This window comes from Podarcis bocagei (genome assembly GCF_964188305.1).
Source record: "Podarcis bocagei genome assembly, chromosome: 2".
Lineage (NCBI taxonomy): Eukaryota > Metazoa > Chordata > Lepidosauria > Squamata > Lacertidae > Podarcis > Podarcis bocagei.
The window spans coordinates 5,509,922-5,532,156 of record NC_138126.1 but is presented as its reverse complement, the minus strand read 5'-3'; the positions used below and the strand labels follow the sequence as shown (position 1 = coordinate 5,532,156).

General features: G+C 46.1%; 1 protein-coding gene across 1 annotated transcript in view; it reads left to right on the top strand.

Annotated features, from left to right (window-relative positions):
- The window catches only part of LOC308580565 (uncharacterized protein), an 82,676-nt gene that overhangs the window by 14,824 nt on the left and 45,617 nt on the right, over nt 1–22,235 (top strand). The window contains exon 2 of the mRNA XM_081182399.1: nt 21,385–21,558. Coding sequence (XP_081038525.1) covers nt 21,426–21,558 — 133 coding nt within the window. The 5' untranslated portion in view covers nt 21,385–21,425. The remainder of the gene's footprint in view (nt 1–21,384; nt 21,559–22,235) is intronic.

The following is a 22,235-nucleotide window of genomic DNA, read 5'->3' as shown; positions in this document are numbered from 1 at the left end:
GACATTTCCCCTTACTTTCTAGGAGGGAAAAAGTGAGTGTTAAGGTGCAAAAAATACGATAATTTTAATTTTAATCTACAGTACTGTTTTCTTTATTTTGTAGTACAGTACATTGATTATTCCGTTCATTTTATGGATCAGTGGTCTTGTTAGATAGTAAAATTCATGTTAAATTGCTGTTTTAGTTGTTTTTAAAAGTCTGGAATTTTTAAAAACTTATTTTATTTTATTCGAGTTCTGGATATTTTACATACATATATTATCTTCTTACAATTCTTAAATTTCCCATGCGATTTTTAAATTTCCCTCCCTCCCCCCCCATACCCATTGGAAGGGTTCAAACAATTACCCTCAGCCACGGGCATAGCGTTTTTGGTTTCCACCGAATGTCTTTTGTTCCAGTAGTTTTTATCCAATCAAGATAGGGGTTCCATCTGTTCCTTATCGTGGTGGACTTGACCTTCCACGTTGTTTCCTGTGACATGACTATGACAATGTCCGACTGAATAAGTTCAAACAAATAACTATTCCATGCCTCTACTGTCCATTTTTCTCTCTCTCTCTCCAACCTAAAGCTATCGTTGCCTTTCCCGCTAATATCATAGCTTTGAGGGTAAAGTGGTCACCTTTCTCTATTGCCATGTGTAATGGTTCTAGGGGTTGCTCGTGCGTAAGCCGGTGCCAACACCTGGCTGGGTTGCCTAAGTGAACCTTTCCTGTTCGGACAGCCACTCACCCGTGGCTGTCTCAATCACTGGCAGAATCTGTCAGTGGGCATTTCTTTAACTTATTCCAACAAAGAAGTTCTTTCACGCCCAGTCTCCTCCTCCTCTCCCTGCGCGGAAGCCTTCTGTTCAAGGAGGGCGTAGGCAGCGGAGGACCCTTTCTCCCCCCGCTGGTCCCCGGCAAGGAGTCATGTGACCCCCTCTGCACCCCTTCTCTACTGGAGCTAAGCTGATTCCCTTCCCCAGAAAATGGGCTGCCTCGCCCAATCCCGGGACGCTCTCTGGGATCCCTCTGGAGCCCTCTCTCTCTCTCCCCCTCCGGCACTGATGGCAGTTCCCTTACACCATGTTTCCAAGTATACCCATTGTCATGAAATCAAAATCTATTGAAATCTTAATTTAAAAAATTTCCTTAATAAACTTTAGGACTTTTTTCCCAGAATTCCTTTACCTCTGGGAATTCCCAGTACATATGGGAAAACCATCCCTTGACTTGTTTACAGTGCCAACAACTAGAATTCAATCCTGCTACCATATTAGCAAGCTGGGCTGGAGTTATGTACCATTGTTCCATTTGCTGTTTTCTCACCTCATGTTTCTGGGGCCGTTTCCCCTTCTAGTATACTGTTAAAAAGTTGTTGTAGTTCCGGGGCCAAAATTTCTACCATTTCCTTATAAAATTCGGCTGTAAAACCTTATGTTATGTCGTTATTATGCAGTTTTTGTGCATAAGGTTTCATTGGGCTTTCTTGCCTTAAAGTAGCCAGGCATACATCTCGACTCACCCACACTCTTTTCCCTTGGAAACTCAACTTTTTAATTTCCTTCAAAGTCTGGTATACCTGCTGTTGCAGCTTCTCTCTAGAAAATGTAACTATTACATTCCTGGGGGATTTTCTCCCCTTAGGCCCTCGGCAGCAATGGGCTCGTTCCACATCTTCTGCCTTCAGACTAACTCCTTGAGTACTACAACTACTACTACTAATTTATTATTTATACTCCGCCCATCTGGCTGGGTTTCCCCAGCCACTCTGAGCGGCTTCCAGCAAAACACTAAAATACAATAACCTATTAAACATTAAAAGCTTCCCTAAACAGGGCTGCCTTCAGATGTCTTCTAAAAGTTTGGTAGTTATTTTTCTCTTTGACATCTGATGGGAGGGCATTCCACAGGGTGGGTGCCACTACCGAGAAGGCCCTCTGCCTGGTTCCCTGTTACTTGGCTTCTCATACCGAGGGAACCTCCAGAAGACCCTTGTCACTGGACCTCAGTGTCCGGGCAGAACGATGGAGGTGGAGCATAGCCAGGTTCTCAAAGTTTCTTCCAACTCTTTAGCCTGTATTTCTTCCGGAATCGTATTAGTTCTTCTCTGGGGGTCCGGCAATTCTGACCCCCGTTTAGATAGCGTAGTTACTTTTTTTTCATCTTCCTGGGCTAGCTCTTTAGCTTGAATTGCTAATTGCTTCACCCCCTTAATTTTGACTCCTTCAAGCATTACAATAATATAAATCCTAGTTAAAATATTTTAAAAGACTTCCACCGCATTCCCCGCACGTCTCTTCGTTATTTGCTCGCCTTTACATCTGTTCTTCAATCATTTCCCTTCCTTAGGTTCTTTCATAATCCGTCAAATCCTTATGTTCTCTATATTCTTAACAAGCTTAGTCTAAGTATAGCCAAACTTTCGTATTTGAGCCCTGCTTGTATAAATATTCATTTAAGCACTCCCATTGTTTCTGTATTACAGTTTTGGATTTATGCCTTATTAAATCCGTCAATTTTACTAACTCCAGGTACTCACATAGTTTACTTAACCAGTCCCCTTTTGTTGGGATATAATTTCCTTTCCAATGACTAACTACCAACATTTTCACTGCTGTTGTTGCATACAGAAATATGTTAGTTTTGTCTTTGGGGATATGCTTACTCAAGATTCCTAGTAAATATGCTTTTGCCCTCCTGATATATGATACTTTTATCAATTTTTTAATCTCTTCATGGATCATCTCCCAAAATTTTCTGATCTCTGGACATGTCCACCACATATTCTATAGAGTGCCTTTCATTCTATTACATCTCCAGCATTTATTACTATTTGATCTATTCGTTTTTGCCAGTCTGTCTGGTGCCATATACCATCTGTGGTGCATCTTCATATAATTCTCTCTTAATGAATACTAAGCTGTAAAATTTATATTTTCCCCCCAAAACTTTTTCCAATCTTCAGAATCAATTGTATATCCTAAATCCCGTTCCTACTTTAGAATATTCTCTCCTTTGACTTCTTGATCTGGGAGGACTTTATCTAATAATCTATATATTTTAGAGAGTGTTTTTTGATTATTTTGTAAAACCTCTCTTTCTAATTTTGATATTTTATTTCCCAAATCCCCTAGTTTTTGTTGGGTGTAGTGAAGGGTTAACCTTCTATGCCTCGAGCCTGAGAGGAGGCGCTTACAAGGGAAGTAAGCCAGGACATGACGAAAGCAGCTTGGAATGCTGTGTACTGAGTGGGAATCAAAAGCGTTCAGTTAAGACGCTGCAAGGAGAGAGAGAAGATGCAGCTTAACACGGATGGCTGTTGGAGATTGTAAATACGCTATTTTGTTCCAATAAAGAGATATTAGGACAGAAGAAACTTTTGGGACTGGTTTACTGCTCTTTCGACACACGACCGCTGTGCAACTTTGCTAATTGCTTTATGACCTGCAGAGGCTCGCAGGGGAAGTGTGGCTGGGCGCCGAACAATAAAGCAATAAAACTATTCAACAGTTTTTATATCTTTCTCGTATGTAGCCTTAAGTTGGAAATATTCTAACCAATTTATTCCCAGTATTTTGAGTTCTTCGTATTCTTTTAATTTGATACAGTGGTACCTCGGGTTACATACGCTTCAGGTTACATACGCTTCAGGTTACTCACTCCTCTAACCCAGAAATAGTGCTTCAGGTTAAGAACTTTGCTTCAGGATGAGAACAGAAATCATGCTCCGGTGGTGCGGCAGCAGCAGGAGGCCCCATTAGCTAAAGTGGTGCTTCAAGTTAAGAACAGTTTCAGGTTAAGTACGGACCTCCGGAACGAATTAAGTACTTAACCTGATGTACCACTGTATTTTCATTCATTTCTTCTGCTAAATCTCGTAAGTTGGCCAGGCAATTTTTTTTTTAATGTCGAGGTTGCCTCTATTGGAGAGGTACACCTTGGAGTTCTTTCTATAATTCTCTCTTTTGTTCTCTCCCATAAGTCAAATAGGGCCTTTCTCACACGGCGGTTCGTAAATCCTTTATGCAATTGTATTTTCCCATAGAATAAATATCGATGCCAACCCTGTATTTTGTCCCAGCCTTCTAGTTCCAAAACTTCATTATCTTTTTGTAACATCCACTCTTTCACCCAACTCCAGCACGCTGCTTCAAAATATCTTCTTAAATCTGGGACTGCAAATCCCCCCGTTTCTTTTGGCCCCATCATTATTTCTGATTTTATTCTGGCTTTCTTCCCCTACCATATAAAATTGGCAAGGTCTCTTTGCCAGCTTTTAAAATATTTTGTCCCAATTATTATTGGGATAGATTGAAATAAAAATAGGATTATCTTTCTGTGTGAACGTAAATAAAGATCCTTGGAGACTCTGGCAGAAGTTGAACAAACAAGAAAGATTTATTTTACAGAACAAAGTTGAAAAAAGCAAAGGATGTGTCAGGAGATAATGTTCTTTCAGGAAACAGTAAACCTATTAATAAATGTCCATTAAACTTTAATTAGTTTAATGTTAAGTAAACGTCCAGTGCGCTTCCAACGCCATAAATCTTATCTCAGCAGAGAATTTCGTGCAGTGGTTGAAGAAGACAGGAGAGTCAGTACATTTCAATGAAGAATCCTGGAGCAAACACTTTGGAACTCAAAAAAAAAAAACTTTATTTACAAAAGAAAAAAACCCTGGCGATAAAGCACACATGCTTTTATCTCCGGCATAAAGAAAACTTTACTCTAAACTTAACTCATATTAGCAAACACGCCCATGGCCACAAACCGAGTCTGCGAGTCAGGTGGGGTGGGGGAAGAGAAAAAAAACACGGGTGAACTGACTATTTATACAAACTAACTCACATTCTTGGATGCTTAATGACTTCCAGCTGCTCAGTGATTAGAGCGACTTGTTACCTCTTAACCCTTTAGTACCAACACCCTCTCTCGCTCGTAACACTGAGCTGTACCAACCTTAATTCAAATTTAAACCTGAACAGAAATATTTATGAGATTGCGGACTCAAAGCTTTTGTAAAACCGTCTGTGATATTTTCTTTGCTTGGACAATAAAAAGGTAAAGGTACCCCTGCCCGTATGGGCCAGTCTTGCCAGACTCTAGGGTTGTGCGCCCATCTCACTCAAGAGGCCGTGGGCCAGCGCTGTCCGAAGACACTTCCGGGTCACGTGGCCAGCGTGACATCGCTGCTCTGGTGAACCAGAGCCGCACACGGAAACGCCGTTTACCTTCCCGCTGGTAAGCGGTCCCTATTTATCTACTTGCACCCGGAGGTGCTTTCGAACTGCTAGGTTGGCAGGCGCCGGGACCGAACGACGGGAGCGCACCCCGCCGCAGGGATTCGAACCGCCGACCTTTCGATCGGCAAGCCCTAGGCGCTGAGGCTTTTACCCACAGCGCCACCTGCGTCCCTGCTTGGACAATACTTTAGTTCAATTAAACCTTGTTTTACACTTTGGCATACATTCTGATAACGGATATCCAAGTGTTTTGTGAGTGCCTTGAATTGACCTGATTTAGCTAGTTTAATACAAGGTTGATTGTCTTCCCACACTCTGATAGGTAGGTAACATTCTCCAAACAATTCTTGTACCAGTTGCTTATAAAATTCCAGTTCTCTACATACATCTGATAATGCATTGAACTCAGATTCAGTTGAACTTAAAGCTATAAGTGATTGCTTTCTTGATCTCCAGCCAATTAGTGCATTTCCAGATTTTATCACCATTCCTGACACTGATTTTCTATCTGGTCCAGCATCTGCCCAACTGCTGTCGGCCCAACATTCAAGTTGTGTGCTGCCCTCTGCTGATAGTTTTAAGCGAAACCTTTTGGTAGTTTGGAGATACCTTAAAACTCTTTTTACTCCTTGCCAAGCATGCATTGATGGTTTTTCAGCTTGTCTAGACAGCATGTTGACAGCATATGTTATATCGGGCCGAGTCCACTGTGCAATGTGAAGTAGACTGCCTATCGCTGACTGGTAAACCCCGGGATTACTGAACCTTGCCTGTTGCTCGGCTTGAGCATCCTTTGTGTAACTTAACTCCATTGGGGTTTTAACACCAGCACAGTCGTCCATTTTAAACCTTTCCAGCAACTGCTGGATCTTAGCTTCTTGGCTGAGCCAATAGTTCCCATTTTCATCTTGCTGAATTTTAACTCCTAGATAAATAGATACAGTGCCTAGTGATTTTATCTGAAACTTTTCTCCAAGCTTTGTGGCAAATTGTTGTGCAAGTTTATCGTCCTTTCCACTGTATAGTAAATCATCAACAAATATCAAAACTGCTTCTTGTTCACATCCCGAGCCTTTTAGATAAAGATACGCATCTGCTGCACTCTTTCTGAACCCCATGCTTTCTAGAGCATCGTTTAAGCAGGAATTCCAATTACGGGCAGACTGTTTCAATCCATAAATGGATTTGTGTAGGCGCCAGACCTGGTTTGACTTGTCTCCTTCAAAACCTGGTGGTGGTGTCATATAGACTACCTCCTGTAAGTCTGCATTTAAATGAGCCACATTGACATCAAAATGAAACAACTTATTTCCCTTCTTAGCTGAAGAGGCTAAAAGCATTCTTAATGACTCCGATCTTGAAGTAGGGGCATAGATTTGAGAATAGTGAACCCCTTTGCGCTGCGAAAATCCTTTTTTAAAAAAAATATATTTTATTAAATTTCCAAACACAAAATAAAAAGTCACATATTAAACACACAAAATCCCTTCACCAAAAAGATATCAAACAGAAAAACAAATACAAATACACCAACAAACAATATAGAAAAGGAAAAACAGAAAAACACAACTGTTCATAACATTTTTTTCCCTTTTTTATATAACTAACTGGACTTCCTCACATCTCCCTTACCCTGCGTTCTTTATAGTAAAAATAATAGCAAATTATTAACTTGTTTCATGCCTTATTTTGTACTTTTCAAATGTTATCATTCTAAACTTAAAGTAATTTTTGTCAATTATTTGTACTTTAGATTAAACATAATATTTCTTTAAGTCTCGACCTTTTCTTATTTATAACTTAGTTTTCTGTATCTCACAATCAAATTACTGGAGCCATATTTTTCTGGATCGTGCAATTTCTTAACATTCGTACAACTTATACTGTTTTTGTAAATAGTCCTTGAATTTTTTCCAGTCCTCTTCCATTGTTTCTTCTCCCAAATCTCGGATCCTGCCAATCATTTCGGCCAGTTCCATATAGTCCATCAATTGCGTCTGCCATTCTTCCAGCTTATTTCCCTTCTTAGCTGAAGAGGCTAAAAGCATTCTTAATTACTCCGATCTTGAAGTAGGGGCATAGATTTGAGAATAGTGAACACCTTTGCGCTGCGAAAATCCTTTTGCAACTAGTCGGGCTTTTATATTGCAACTCCTCAGTAGTTGTGGGCTTTAAACGATATACCCATCGACAACCTACAGCTTGTTGCCCTATCGGAAGCTCTGTACATGTAAACACACCGAGAGACTTCATTGAAGCCATCTCTTTTTCCATTGCTTCCTGCCACTTTACGGCTTCTGAGCTTGGAAGCTGTTGTACCTCTATATAGCTATCTGGCTCACACTGTGCCATATTTACGTATACACTTGTCACCTTAAACCGCTCTGGTGGTTTGCCCTTTGTGGCACGTTTTGATCTGCACAATTGTTCCTCTTGTGCCCCCTCTGACCATTGGCTGTCAGAATGTCTCTGACTTTATATCTGGATGCGCCCCTAGGGATAAAGACCTCCGTTTAGATACCTCCCTTGGGCTTGGTGTTGCAGGCGACCTGCTTCACTTTTGCTGTCTGCTAGGCCTACTGATTGGCGATGTTGGAACACTCCTAGATTCTGGCTTTTCTACCTTAGAAGAAGAACCTTGTGCCTGGTCAGAATCTGCATCTGAACCATGTGACCATCCCCTTCTGGCTCACCATTCTCAGCATAAATGCTGGACTTTCATTCTCAGCATAAATGCCTAAATCATCTCTCAAAATGTCAGGGTTAGCATGTAAGTGAGCCCATCCGGATTGCTCACAAAATTCAGCGCTCCTACTGATGTAGTATCCCCATCTGGGTTCACGAACCTCCAAGATTTGGCGTGTGGTTTGTACCCACAAAAGATGAGTTTCCTAGCCCTTGGACTTCCCATTTTCCTTAACACTTTTGGGATAAGTACATAGGCTTGAGATCCAAACACCCGAAAGTAATTAACTTTGGGCTTCTTCCCGTATAAAGCAAAATTTTTAACTGTTTCTGCAGTATCTGCTTTTGTTTTGAGAGGAAAAAACCATGTGACTTTTGTTTTGTCATCCGAGAGACACAGTGCATACCTCGAACCTCCCATGCTAGCAACAGGCATTGGGCCACATAGGTCCATATGCACAAGTTGGAATACTTTGTCAGATTTCCTATCTGAACTGGGATAGCTGCATCTATGAACCTTCGCCCTTTTGCATGCAGTACAATCCAAATACTTAGTACATTTGTTCATCTTGGACCCTTCTGATAATTCAGGTTGCCTTTTAACATACTGAAAATTAATATGTCCCAAACGGCGGTGCCATAAATGAACACAAGAATTATGGGTAGGCGAGTTCACACAACCAGCATGAACCTGTTCAACTTCATCTGGACTTGTCTCAAAATAATATAACCCATTTCTGCATTCCACCTGCAAAAGAGATACGTTATTCTTTGAAATAGTGTAAACCCCATTTTCAAACACAGTTTTAAACCCATCTCTATCAAGTTCTGACACAGACAAAATACACCCCTTCATTCCCTTTAGCACATATGCATCAATTTCTGTATGCAAACAATTGAAGAACACTGTGCCTACGGTCTCTAAGGAACGTTTAGTTGAATCTGCCATTGTCACAACTTTAAGGGTTTGCAAATGCCTGCACTTCTGCAAATGGAGACTAGATGGCGCCACCAGGTGGTGAGATGCACCACTGTCGATCAACCAGCGTAGATTGCTGCCTTGGCCACGCCCTTGCATCAACGCCATTGCTGAAGCCATGTGCTGTGTGCTGTGGGAGTAGCCATGACCTCTTCCTCTTCTTCGATGTCCCCTGGAACTCCTTGTCTGGTAACTAGGGGTAACGGCCTTGGTGCTGTCTTGACCAGGTTCACGTGTGCAGTTCCTGATTAAATGGGAAGAGGAACCACAGCGAAAACAGTGTCTAGCTGCAAAAGCATTTACTGTGTTCTCAAACTCAGCATCCCCACTCTTAGGAACAGCACAACTCCCCTTTGAAGACAAACCTCACATTCCTGGATGCTTAATGACTTCCGGCTGCTCAGTGATTAGAGCGACTTGTTACCTCTTAACCCTTTAGTACCAAAAATAAATTGTACTAAGTTTAGTGTGTGTTACAGGCTTCTAAACAAAGTAGTAAATGCACAGCTTCTTTTAAACTTCCGTTGCTTTTTTAAAGTTATTCCTCTTCGATGTTACAGGTGTCTAGAGAGGGTGGCCAATGCTGAGCTTATTTCCAGTTATTTCACTTCAGCTCCTTAATTTAGCTGTTGCAGCTTAATATTTTGATTCTTAAACAAGGTGGTACTTTCTGTCAGTCTCCACGCTCCTGAGGTACTTCTGACAGTATAGAAGACCCAGGGGGTCACCACACCCTTCATAACTGGTTTGGGATTCTTCTCTTTCTAGAAGATCTTTCCCTTCCTGACTTAAATGAGATCCAAGTAGACAGTATCCTCACAGCTTCTACTTCTACTACCGAAGCTGATGGAAGGCACTCCGGGCCACCGAGGCCGCCTGAGCCTCGAGCGACAGCAAAGGCTCCAGGAGTACCCCCAAGCTGTGAACCTGCTCCTTTGGAGGAAACGTGACCCCGTGAAGAGCAGGTGGCCTAGGGAACCACCCACTAACAGTGCCTCGGTCTTATCTGGCTTGAGCTTAAGTTTGTTGGCTTTCCAGTCCATTACCGAGGCAAGACGCTGGTCCAGCACTTCCACTGCCTCACCTGCAGGTGTAAAGGAGAAACAGAGCTGAGTGTCATCAGCATACTGCTGGCAACGTACTCCAAACCTCCAGATAACCCCACCCAGCAGTTTCATGTAGATGTTTAACAACCTGGGGGATAGGCTAGAGCCCCGAGGAACCCCACATTGAAGGTTGCATGGGGCTGAAAATCACTCCCCATGTACCACCTGGCTTACTTCTGACCTGGCTTACTTCTCAGCAGATGTGCCAACTTGAATAAAATAATAGGAGGGCCCAGGCAATCACTGTCCAGCAGAATTGATCATATGATGCCGTGCACACACACTATTTGAATGGCAGTGCTAGTTTGGGGCGCCAGGACCCCACAAATATTTTATTGGCAAAGACGATCAGCCCCTAGGAGTTGGCTTTTGTGCGTCAGAACCACAAAGGGCTGGGCTGCAGATTCTTCCACCCGGATCTCTGCAACTACTGAGAAGAGTTGAGTGCTGACTATTCCTGGCTCCCTGGAGCAGTCCTTGTTTCTGCTAATAAAGAGTTAGCTTCACATGCTCTCTGTGCTGGCTGGCTCTAGGATTCCATGAATCCAAACTCCCTGGAGGAAGGGGGTGCGGTGGGACTAGGACCCCCCCCCCGCTTTACTTCAATCAGATACCTGAGCAGGAGGAAGACACCAAGGCAGCTCTGGAGCCCCTCCAGGAAATTCTCTGCCAGCGCCCCCAACCATCCCCTGGCAATGCTTGGCTGGGCTTCCGTCCCACTCTCTCTTCCTCCCAGTCTAATGGATGAGATGATGCCACACACCCCTCACCATTTTAATGTAAATCAAATTTGTTTTTTGGGGGGGAACAACGGGACCTTGGCCCCTAGGAGTTGGCTCTTTCCACCCCCTCCCTGGGGAGTCTTCCCTGAGGGCCCTCTTTGGCTATGGGGACCCTCATCTGAAGGAAAAGGGAGGTCGGGGTTCGAATCCCCACGACGGGGTGAGCTCCCGTTGCTCTGTTCCAGCTTCTGCAACCTAGGAGTTCAAAAACATACGAGTACAAGTAGTTGTGGCATTTCTGTGCACTCTGGTTTTCACCAATGTACCCCGTTGCGCCAGAAGCGGTTTAGTCCTGCTGGCCACATGATCTGGAATAATAATAATAATAATAATAATAATAATAATAATAATAATAATAATTTATTATTTATACCCCGCCCATCTGGCTGGGTGTCCCCAGCCACTCTGGGCGGCTTCCATAAAAACCAAAAATACAGTAAAATATCACACGTTGAAAACTTCCCTGAACAGGGCTGCCTTAAGATGTCTTCTGAATGTCAGGTAGTTGTTTATCGTTTTGACATCTGCTGGAAGGGCATTCCACAGGGCGGGCGCCACTACCGAGAAGGCCCTCTGCCTGGTTCCCTGTAGCTTTGCTTCTCGCAATGAGGGAACCGCCAGAAGGCCCTCGGCGCTGGACCTCAGCGTCCGGGCAGAATGATGGGGGTGGAGACGCTCCTTCAGGTATACTGGACCGAGGCCGTTTAGGGCTTTAAAGGTCAGCACCAACACTTTGAATTGTGCTCGGAAACGTACTGGGAGCCAATGTAGGTCTTTCAAGACCGGTGTTATATGGTCTCGGCGGCCGCCCCCAGTCACCAGTCTAGCTGCCGCATTCTGGAATAGTTGTAGTTTCCGAGTCACCTTCAAAGGTAGCCCCACGTAGAGTGCATTGCAGTAGTCCAAGCGGGAGATAACCAGAGCATGCACCACTCTGGCGAGACAGTCCGCAGGCAGATAGGGTCTCAGCCTACGTACCAGATGGAGCTGGTAAACAGCTGCCCTGGACACAGATTTAACCTGTGCCTCCATGGACAGCTGTGAGTCCAAAATAACTCCCAGGCTGCGCACCTGGTCCTTCAGGGGCACAGTTACCCCATTCAGGACCAGGGAATCCTCCACACCTGCCCGCCTCCTGTCCCCCAAAAACAGTACGTCTGTCTTGTCAGGATTCAACCTCAATCTGTTAGCCGCCATCCATCTTCCAACTGTTGGCTTTTTGCAGTATAGTGACGCTGCAGAGAGCTTGCTGGGGAGATCATGCATTAAAAGGAAAGGACTCAAAAATAACTTAAAGAAGGTTTTAATAAGAAAAACAAAAACTCCATTTACACTAAATACACCAACAAACAAACATGACCCAACCACCAACCCATCCCCCAGGGTAATGGGAGAGCTAGGTGCTGCTCCTTATATACTCTACCCAAATGCTGACACGCCTTAATCAAATACAACTCAGCAGCACCTGCTACGTTTCACAGCTGTAAAGCTGGGTCTCGTTAGTTTTGCTCTGGCCCTTGCTCCGGCCCCTTAAAGACATACACATGGAGTGGAACAATGATGAACCTTTACATTTAAAGAAACCATTCAACATTTCCCCTGCGGTTCATCATTGTGGAACAAAAACATAAAGCATACTTTGTACATGTTTTTCATGTGTAACCTTTGGAAGTGCTTTAGTAAAAATGCAACCTATAATGTTTGATATGTTTAAGGTACATTACCACTCTCTTAAGAGCAGAGAAACATTGCATAGTGGGCTTTTCCACACTGTGAAGCATCTTTTAACAAAAGCTTAACTGTTTCATATTTTACACTTGGTGAATAACACAAAACATAATCTTCACCTGGAATTTGTTGAAACCCCCTAGCAACTATTTTTGCCTTGTACCTTACAACTTCATTTTTGTCATTCATTTTAACTCTATAAACCCATTTTGAATCAATAAGTCTCATATCTGGGGTTTGTGGTACTAGAGACCAAGTGTTATGCTCTTTTAAAGAAGCTATCTCAGAGTTCATAGCTTTATACCAATTTACAGCTTGGTGCTTAGGTAAATTCTGAACATCTTTGTAGCTTTTTAGCTCAAAAACCGCCTTATTGGCATACACAGTATTAAAATGTTCATCTGCGAAACGTTGTGGCTTCTGCCTCTTTCTATCTGAACGTCTCAGTCCGGAAGGAGAGTCAGACTCCTCAGACTTAATGGGACTCAGTGAACCACTAGTTTCAGGTTGTAAATCATCATTGTCAGACTGAAGAGGTGCCTGTAGGCTAAGCTCACGGTCAGAAAACTCAAGAGAATCTAACCTCCCCTCAGGTGCCTGTGACTTTAAATCAAACAAATTATCAGATTCAACAGGCTTTTTGTCTTCTTCCATTAATTCAGAATCACCATTTCCTCCTCCTGCTGCTGCTGCTTCCTCTTCTTCCTCAGTATCATTTATACCATCAGTATCTTGGAAAACAGCAACCCCATTCCAATTTACAGTTTGTATCATGCTTCTGGTAATATGAAATTTGCCAGTTGCTGGTATGTAAATTCTGTACGCCCCCTGCTGGTAGCCCATTAATTTTCCCTGGACACTACGCTCACCTAATTTCTGCTTAGCAGGATAATGCATAATTACATCCGAACCCCAAATGCGTAGGTATTTCAGATTAGGGCGTTTTTTAAACAGCTTCTCATAGGGGGTGACATCTAAACCAGAATGATAACTGCGATTTCTCACATAACAAAACGCATGGAGCGCTTCAGCCCAAAAGTCTTTGGGCAGATTAGCATCGTGCAGATAAGTTTTAACCCCTGCCTGCAGGTCACGCTGCACAACTTCAACAAGCCCATTTTGCCAGGGACTTTGGGGGCAAGATAACTCATGAGTAGTCCCCTGCGCTTCCAGGAAGTTCTCAAAATCTTCAGAAACAAATTCCCCACCCCGGTCAGAAAACAGGTTCTTAATTGGTTTGTTAAAGTGTGTTTTTACCCAGTTGCAAAAAACCTTGTACTTCTCAAATGCTTGGGACTTCTCAGCTATTGCATAAGTCCAACAATATCTACTATACTGGTCTATCAGAGTAAGCCAGTACTTTGAACCTCCTAAGGATGGTGGGAGTGGCCCAACTAAATCACAATGTACACGCTCAAATGGCTCAGTTACTTTCCTATCTGAGCACCTACCCTTGCGTGCAACCTTAATCTTATTCTTGCAACAGGATAGACATTGCATAAAGAATTTACATGGTTTTAAGTTGAGGCCATTGACAATATTTTTTGTCTTAATTACATCAGCAAAATTCAGGTGTCCCAGAATTCTGTGCACCTCGTGGACACACCCAGAATGTGGCCTTACATTCCTCAACCCCTGGCTTGACTGTGCTGCTCTGCAATTTATAGACGATTGGGAGTAGGTTCGAAAATACAGTCTATATAAACCATCAGATTCCCGGGCATACAATAGACGTTTGTTCCCCTCGAAAAACTCACACATAGACTTTAAGAAACGCACAGTTATCCCTTGATGAGCAAAACACCTTACTGATAATAAATTGTCTATTGACGGGCAGTAAATGCAGTTCGCTATTGTAATGTTTAAAGAGTCAAGTTTAACGGTACCCCTGCCAAGCGACTGCAGGACTTGTGAATTGGCTAAATGTACATTACCAATTTCCTCTTCGAAAGAAATAAACAAGCTTCGATCATTGCAGACGTGCTGCGATGCTCCTGAGTCGATAACAAAAGACTTCCACTTGGCATCTTTAATTCTTTTACGATCTTTAGTCTGAGCGTGAAAAGCTCGCGGCTCGTTTCTGTCTCTACTATACGATGCCGGCTGCTGGGCTGACGACCGTGATTGACGAACAGAAACAGGCTTGGGAGTACTTTGCTTTCTTTTGGATCTGCAGTCCCTTGCAAAATGTCCTTGCTTATTGCAGAACCAACAACGCTTTGCAGCTTTAAATGCAGTTGTATCACCACAGGTTTGCATATGGCGTTCCTCATTCTTTCTGGAAACAGGAGTGCTTATGGCACAAGCCTCCCTTCTATCCAACTCGCCCATTAATCTTGCCGTTACCCCTTCCACAGTTAATTGTGCTGGTGGAACGGCAGATATCTGGCTAGCTATACCATCAAAGTCCTCATTAAGGGAACAAAGGATGATAAAAACATACTGAATATCAGGTATCTCCATGTCCCTTCGAATTAACTCGCCGCGTATTGCCTCCAGACGTCTCAAGTGTGCTGCCAAATCACCACCAGGCTGCAACTTCGTCTGGTACAACTGCTTGAAAAACGTCAATGCAGACGCTGACTCTTTTCTAACATGCACTGCTGCAAGACTGTCCCACATTTCTTTGGCAGTTTTCTTATTTCTTATATAGACTACTTGCTGGTCGCTGACTGCCAAATTAATTATCGCCCTGGCTTTTGCATCTCCTTTCGACCAAGCATTAGTTACAGGGTTAGGAGGGTCATCAGTTACATAGGTCCATACTTCTCTAGAGGTCAAAAGCGCCTCCACCCGAAAAGACCATAAACTATAGTTCTCATCTGTTAGCTGTGGGAAGACCAGAGCCTTCTCAGCTTCAGGAACCCGGTCAACCATTCTGGAACTCTTCCAGACCCACAAAAACTACGCTAACAGGAGAAGGAGTTTTCAAACCTTTCTCAGAGTCCAAAAATATGCAGTCATCCACTCAGTAGCTGGGCCCATAACCAAAGATGTTGGCTTTTTGCAGTATAGTGACGCTGCAGAGAGCTTGCTGGGGAGATCATGCATTAAAAGGAAAGGACTCAAAAATAACTTAAAGAAGGTTTTAATAAGAAAAACAAAAACTCCATTTACACTAAATACACCAACAAACAAACATGACCCAACCACCAACCCATCCCCCAGGGTAATGGGAGAGCTAGGTGCTGCTCCTTATATACTCTACCCAAATGCTGACACGCCTTAATCAAATACAACTCAGCAGCACCTGCTACGTTTCACAGCTGTAAAGCTGGGTCTCGTTAGTTTTGCTCTGGCCCTTGCTCCGGCCCCTTAAAGACATACACATGGAGTGGAACAATGATGAACCTTTACATTTAAAGAAACCATTCAACACCAACCGCCTCCAGACACTCACGCAGGAGCTTCACCGCCTTCACTGGTTCTGATTTAAAAGAGAGGTAGAGCTGGGTATCATCAGCATACTGATGAACACCCAGCCCAAACCTCCTGATGATCTCTCCCAGCGGCTGCATGTAAATGTTGAAAAGCATGGGGGAGAGGACAGAACCCTGAGGCACCCCACAAGTGAGAGCCCAGGGGTCTGAACACTCATCCCCCACCACCCAGCCCAGGAGCAAGGAGCGGAACCACTGTATAACAGTGCCCCCAGCTCCCAGCCCCTCAAGACGGTCCAGAAGGATGCTATGGTCGATGGTATCAAACGCCACTGAGAGATCCAGCAGAACTAGGAAACAGCTCTCACCTTTGTCCCTAGCCCGCCGGAGATCATCAACCAGTGCGACCAAGGCAGTTTCAGTCCCATGATGAGGCCTGAATCCCGACTGGAAGGGATCCAAATGGTCCGCTTCTTCCAGGCGTGCCTGGAGTTGTTCGGCAACCGCTCGCTTAATCACCTTGCCCAGGAATGGAAGATTTGAGACTGGGCGATAGTTGGCCATCGTGGCCGCATCTAAAGATGGTTTTTTAAGAAGCGGTTTAATAACCGCCTCTTTCAGCGGGTCTGGGAAGGCTCCCTCACAGAGGGAAGCATTCACCACCCCACGAAGCCCATCGCCCAGTCCTTCCCGGCTAGCTTTTATAAGCCAGGATGGGCAAGGATCCAGGAGACAGGTGGTTGGTTTCACTCGTCCAAGCAGCCTGTCCACATCCTCGGAGGTAACAGATTGGAATTGATCCCACTCAACTTGACTAGACAGAACTCTAGCACTCTCCCGCACCGGTCCTGCTCCCATGGTGGAGTCTACTTCTTCCCGAATCTGAGCGATTTTATCTGCAAAAAACTTTGCAAAATCATTGCAGGAGAACATGTGGCCCGTACTGGGCCCCGATGTTGCAGGTGGTTCCGCTAAATTGTGAACCACCTGGAAAAGTCTCCTGCTGCTGTTTTCTGCAGATGCAATAGAGGCGGTGAAGAAATTCTTCTTCGCCGTCACTATCGCCACTTGGTAGGCTCAACGTTGAGCTCTAACCTGTGTCCGGTCAGATTCGGAATGAGTTATCCGCCACCGGTGCTCTAGCCGTCTCAACGATTGTTTCATTGCCCTCAGATCCGTGGAAAACCACGGGGCTGTCTGGGCTCCATGCAATCGGAGAGGGCGCTTCGGAGCCAAACAGTCAATAGCCCTGGTTAACTCCACATTCCAGCGGGCCACCAGGGAATTAGCTGAAAGGCCATCAACATGGGATAAAGCATCCCCTACCACTCTCTGGAAACCATTTGGATCCATTAAGTGGCGGGGGTGGACCATCCGAATTGGTCCCACCTCCCTGCAGAGGGGATGGGTCGCAGAGAAGTCCAGTTGCACCAGGAAGTGATCTGACCATGGCACTTCTTTCGTTTCGCTTTTACTTAGTGTCAGATCACCAACATCCATCGAGGTAAACACCAGGTCCAAGGCATGTCCACGGCTATGGGATGGGCCAGACTTATTCACGGACAGCCCCATGGAGGCCATGCTTTCCACGAAGTCCCGAGCGGCCCCTTGTAAGGTCGTGTCGGCATGGATGTTAAAATCCCCTAGGATGACCAAGCTAGGTGTCTCCAGGAGAACATCCGCCACGACCTGAAGCAGCTCGGGCAGGGAATCCTTGGTGCAGCGGGGAGGTCGGTACACCAAAAGGAATCCTGTACTGCCCCTATTGCCCAGCTTCCAGAACATGCACTCAGAAAACTGGGTCTTCCCAATAGGACGCCTGGTGCAAACTAATGACTTCCTAAAAATCACTGCAACCCCCCCCCCGCCCACATGACCTGGGTTGCTGTGCGTAAGAGAAACCTGGTGGACAAGCAGCGGCAAGGACAGGCCCATCTGCTTCATCCAACCAAGTCTCTGTTACACATGCCAGGTCAAGTCCTCCATCCACGATCACGTCATGGATGGCAGTGGTCTTATGAATCATTGACCTGGCATTGCACAGCAGCACCTTCAGGTCATGTGGGTATCCCTTGCTGATTCTAGTATCCATCCGGTCAGGACCAGACCCGGAGGCAGGAATAGTCCTCAGACAACGACTAAACCTGCCTCCTCTGTAATGACATGGTCTGGTCTTAGCATAACTCCTCCTCCTACCCGTGATCACTGAGATCGGTTGTCCCAGTGCATCCCCCCCTGTGGAACATGCCCCAGCCATTTTGTGGGCTGGGGCCCACTCCCCGGCAGCCCTGACCCCTCCCCCTAAGAACAAAATAACACCTTAAACAAACAAAACCAATAAAAGAATAAAAACAAACCAACAAAAAATAATGTAAAAAATACAAAAACATCAAAATGAAAAAAATAATAATTCCCCAAGCCCAACCAAACATCCATCCCACCCCCACCCCCCACATACAAAAAATCCAAAGAAAATTTTAAAAAACATTTTAAAAACACTCTGTGCCTCTCTGGCAGTAACAACTGTCCTAGTGAGGCCTGTCAGGCCCCGCCCTGGGCCAGGTGGCAAGTGGCAGGAAGGAGCAGGGCCCTCAGGCACACACTCAGGGGAGTCCTCCTGGGCAGCAGGCAGCAAGCAGCATGCAGTCCTTATGAGGCTTCAGGCCCCGCCCCAGGCCAGATGGTAAGTGGCAAGACGGAGCAGGGCCCTCAAGCACTCACTCAGGGAGTCCTCCTGGGCAGCAGGCAGCAAGCAGCACGCAGTCCTTATGAGGCTTCAGGCCCCGCCCCAGGCCAGATGGTAAGTGGCAGGAAGGAGCAGGGCCCTCAAGCACTCACTCAGGGAGTCCTCCTGGGCAGCAGGCAGCAAGCAGCACGCAGTCCTTATGAGGCTTCAGGCCCCGCCCCAGGCCAGATGGTAAGTGGCAAGAGCAGGGCCCTCAAGCACTCACTCAGGGGAGTCCTCCTGGGCTGTCTGTGGACAAACGCCAGCCCCCTCGGCCTGACAACGGAGACGAAATGACTAAATAATTGAATGTTAAAGGGCCTTTCCTGGAAGCGCCTTCCCTGGGACCCACCGGCAGGGTACGTGGGATCCGGCTGCGATGTTGGGGACCTGCAGAGTCTCCTTGGAAGTCTCCCCCCCTCCACACACACACACACACACACACGCACGTTTCTCTTTCCCTGGGGGGCCAAGAGATGCTCCCCTGTCCTGCACCCCCAGGGGCCCTTGATGCAGAGTCCTTGGCCCAGATGGAGAAGGGAGGGCAGCCCTAGAGCGCAGAAGCAGGCAGGGGGAAGGAGGGAGGGAGGGGCGGTCTCCGTGCCCTCGGCTTTCCAAGGGTTAAAAGGAGCAGAGCGGGATTCCTAGAGAGGACAGGAAGGGGAGGGCGGGGGAGGGCAAGGTCCTCCCGAGCAGAAGCCCCTCCCTGCCCAGTCCCTTCCTGCGAGCAAAGAGGAGGCTGCTTTGTTCTCTCTGCTTTGCAAAAACTTCCTCGGTGCCCCTCCTGGAATCCGGTGAGTCTCTTCTCTCTTCCCCCTTGGGGTGCAGCGGGGAAAAGGGGGTCCCAGGGCTGCAAGGGAGGAGGCAAGGGGGCCCCCCGTTCAGCTCATGCATGGGGGGGGGGGAGACCCTCAAGTCAGGGAGCAGAGGGTCCTGCCCCCAATTCCTCTCGGCCAAGCCAGGGAGGGGCTGAGTGTCCAGCAGGTCTGTAACTCTGTTCTTCCTTTGGATCAAGATGCTGCCTTCCTTGTTGGGGAGGAGTCTTTGGGGCAAGAAAAAGAGGGCGTGCAAAGAAGCCCCCTTCAGATTGAGGGGAAGGTCGCATTTCATAACACAGAGAAGCATCCAAGGACTCCGAGGAAGGAGAAGCCCTGTGGAGTGGGGAGATACAGCCCCCCCCCAAGTGTGGAGACTGGAGGGGAGACCCTCTCCCACCCTCTACCCAGCTACAATTCCCAGAGTTCCCTGGCAAGAAGGGGGGATTGCTGACCACCCTGGGAATTGCAGTCTTTGGACAGCAGGGCTGAAGCTGTCTCCTTGCAACTCTCAGGGTCCTGAACCAATTCTGGCTCCCAGGATTCTTGGGAGGAGTCCCTAGGGCCGGGCGAGATCTGGTTTCCAACCTTGTGATGGATCAGCAGCTAAACATCTGCCCCCTCCCAGCAGAGCAAGTGCACAGACTGGCATGTGCCACTCTTGGGAGCAGGAGCTGCATCCAGCCTTGCTCAGCTCAATATTTTTAGGAAGACCATCCCCCTCCTGCCCTGGCAAGGCACTGGGGTGAAGCTGCCATGTCATCAGCATCCTGTGTCAATAATAATAATAATAATAATAATAATAATAACAACCATAATATTTACCTGCCACCCATCTGACTGCGTTTCCCCAGACACTCAGGGCGGCTTCCAACACATACAATATACAAGGCTGCCTTCAGGTGTCTTCTAAAGGTTACATAGTTACTCATCTCCTTGACAACTAATGGGAGTGTGTTCCACAGGGAGGGTGCCACTACCGAGAAGGCCCTCTGCCTGGTTCCCTGTAACTTGGCTTCTCACAATGAGGGAACCGCCAGAAGGCCCTCAGTCCTGGACCTCAGGGTCCAGGCTGAAGGATGGGGTTGGGGATGCTCCTTCGGGTATCCTAGGCCAAGGCAGTTTAGGGCTTTAAAGGTCAGCACCAACACTTTGAAAGTAGTTCCTTTAGCAGCGGTCTTACATGGTTCCAGCAGCCACTCCCAGTCACCAGTCTAGCCTCCGCATTCTGCAGAACACTAAGTGAATGACACAGAAGTTGCTGCAGACTAAAGTTAGAAAAGCTTTAATTGCTACAAATGGTATAAGTAACATGATATGGAATTAAGGGCAAAGATGGTGTTGACCTGGAGTGGTTACAAAATTTCTGGTCTCTCCCCGAGTGCCACGGGCCCTGCTCCAAAGAGAGCTTCTCGCAAGAAAGCACAACCAAAAATCACTCCATTTTGCGTGAATAAGGAAAATGAGGAGGTGGCTAAGAAACAGCAGGAGCCAGATCCTATTCCCAACCTTCTAGGGTCTCTCAGCAGCTCTAATGATGAGCAGAAAGAGGTTTGGGGCCCAGCCAGCTCAACTGCTAAGGCATCTCTTGCACTGAGACATGGGGGCACCTACATGTAATAGCTATTCGGCTGTATTCTGCCCATGCTCTGGGGTTGCAGTTTTCAGGCTTGGGGACAGGATGGTGCCTGGTTTTTGCACCAAGTTCTATCCATAAGCCCCACTGAGTTCAATGGGGTCCACTCTCAGGTCACTACTGTGCATACCATGCCAGCCTTACGAAGTGGGGTGAGGTGGAAACAGATTAAATGGGAATCACTGTAGATGTTTCAATGGGGTTTCTGTTGGGAAGGGGCTGCCCCATTTGTGCTTCTCCAGGAGCAGGGGAATATCTAGGGCAGGAGAATCCATGCAGGGCCTCTGAGGCTCCCTTTGCTTCTTTTTCTCTCCCAGGACCCTGCAGCTTGTGGTGGCTTCTCGACTCCTCAGGAAGGATGAAAGAGACTGAATCTGTAAAGCTAGCGAGGATGGAAGGGGGAAGATGGACAGTTGACCTGGTCAGGTTGTCTCCTGCATCCCTCCTTACAGCCTCTGAGCGTTCCCTCCCAGGGACCTCCAAGAGATCTGGTGAGTCCCAGGGGAGGGGAGATGAAGAGGTATTGCGGCTTGTGTATCATTCGTGCACACTCTCTCACCTCTCCAGCCTGCCTTCCAACTCCGGTAAGACCCGGATGAGAGAGGGGGTGGGGTGCGCCGACACTTTTTCAGAACATAAAGAAACAGAAACAGTAGTTTGCTGCCACCACTTCCTTATCTTAGAACAGCCCTGAAAAGTAAGCTAAGGAAGGAGATTACTCTTCAGTTTTACCGGGCTGCCCTACACTGTGTCACTTTACTGTGGCACAGACAGAAATCCATCAGGCTCTGGTAGGCGACTAAGTGGTCAGGTACTGGTTTAGCTTCCCCAGCAGAAAGGCATAAAAGGCAGAAACAGGGAAAAGTCCTTTTTCCAGAAGTAAATAAAAAACCACGATGATTCAAACTTAAAAGTTGGCACATCTCTTACAAATCCCAAACAGAAAATGAAAACATTTTTCAGTATCACTAACTACAGAACATACAACGAGAATGAAAGTGTGAAACAGAACTGTTCTCCGCATCCCTGGCATCAGGGCAAGTCCTCTTTGCAAGACAATGGTCTCACATGGCAAGGTATGTTAGGGAATTGCAAGTTGGTTTCCTTAGGTTTTATCCCCTTTGAACCCACGTGGATTCAAAACTCAAAAGCCAATTAGTTCTTTAGA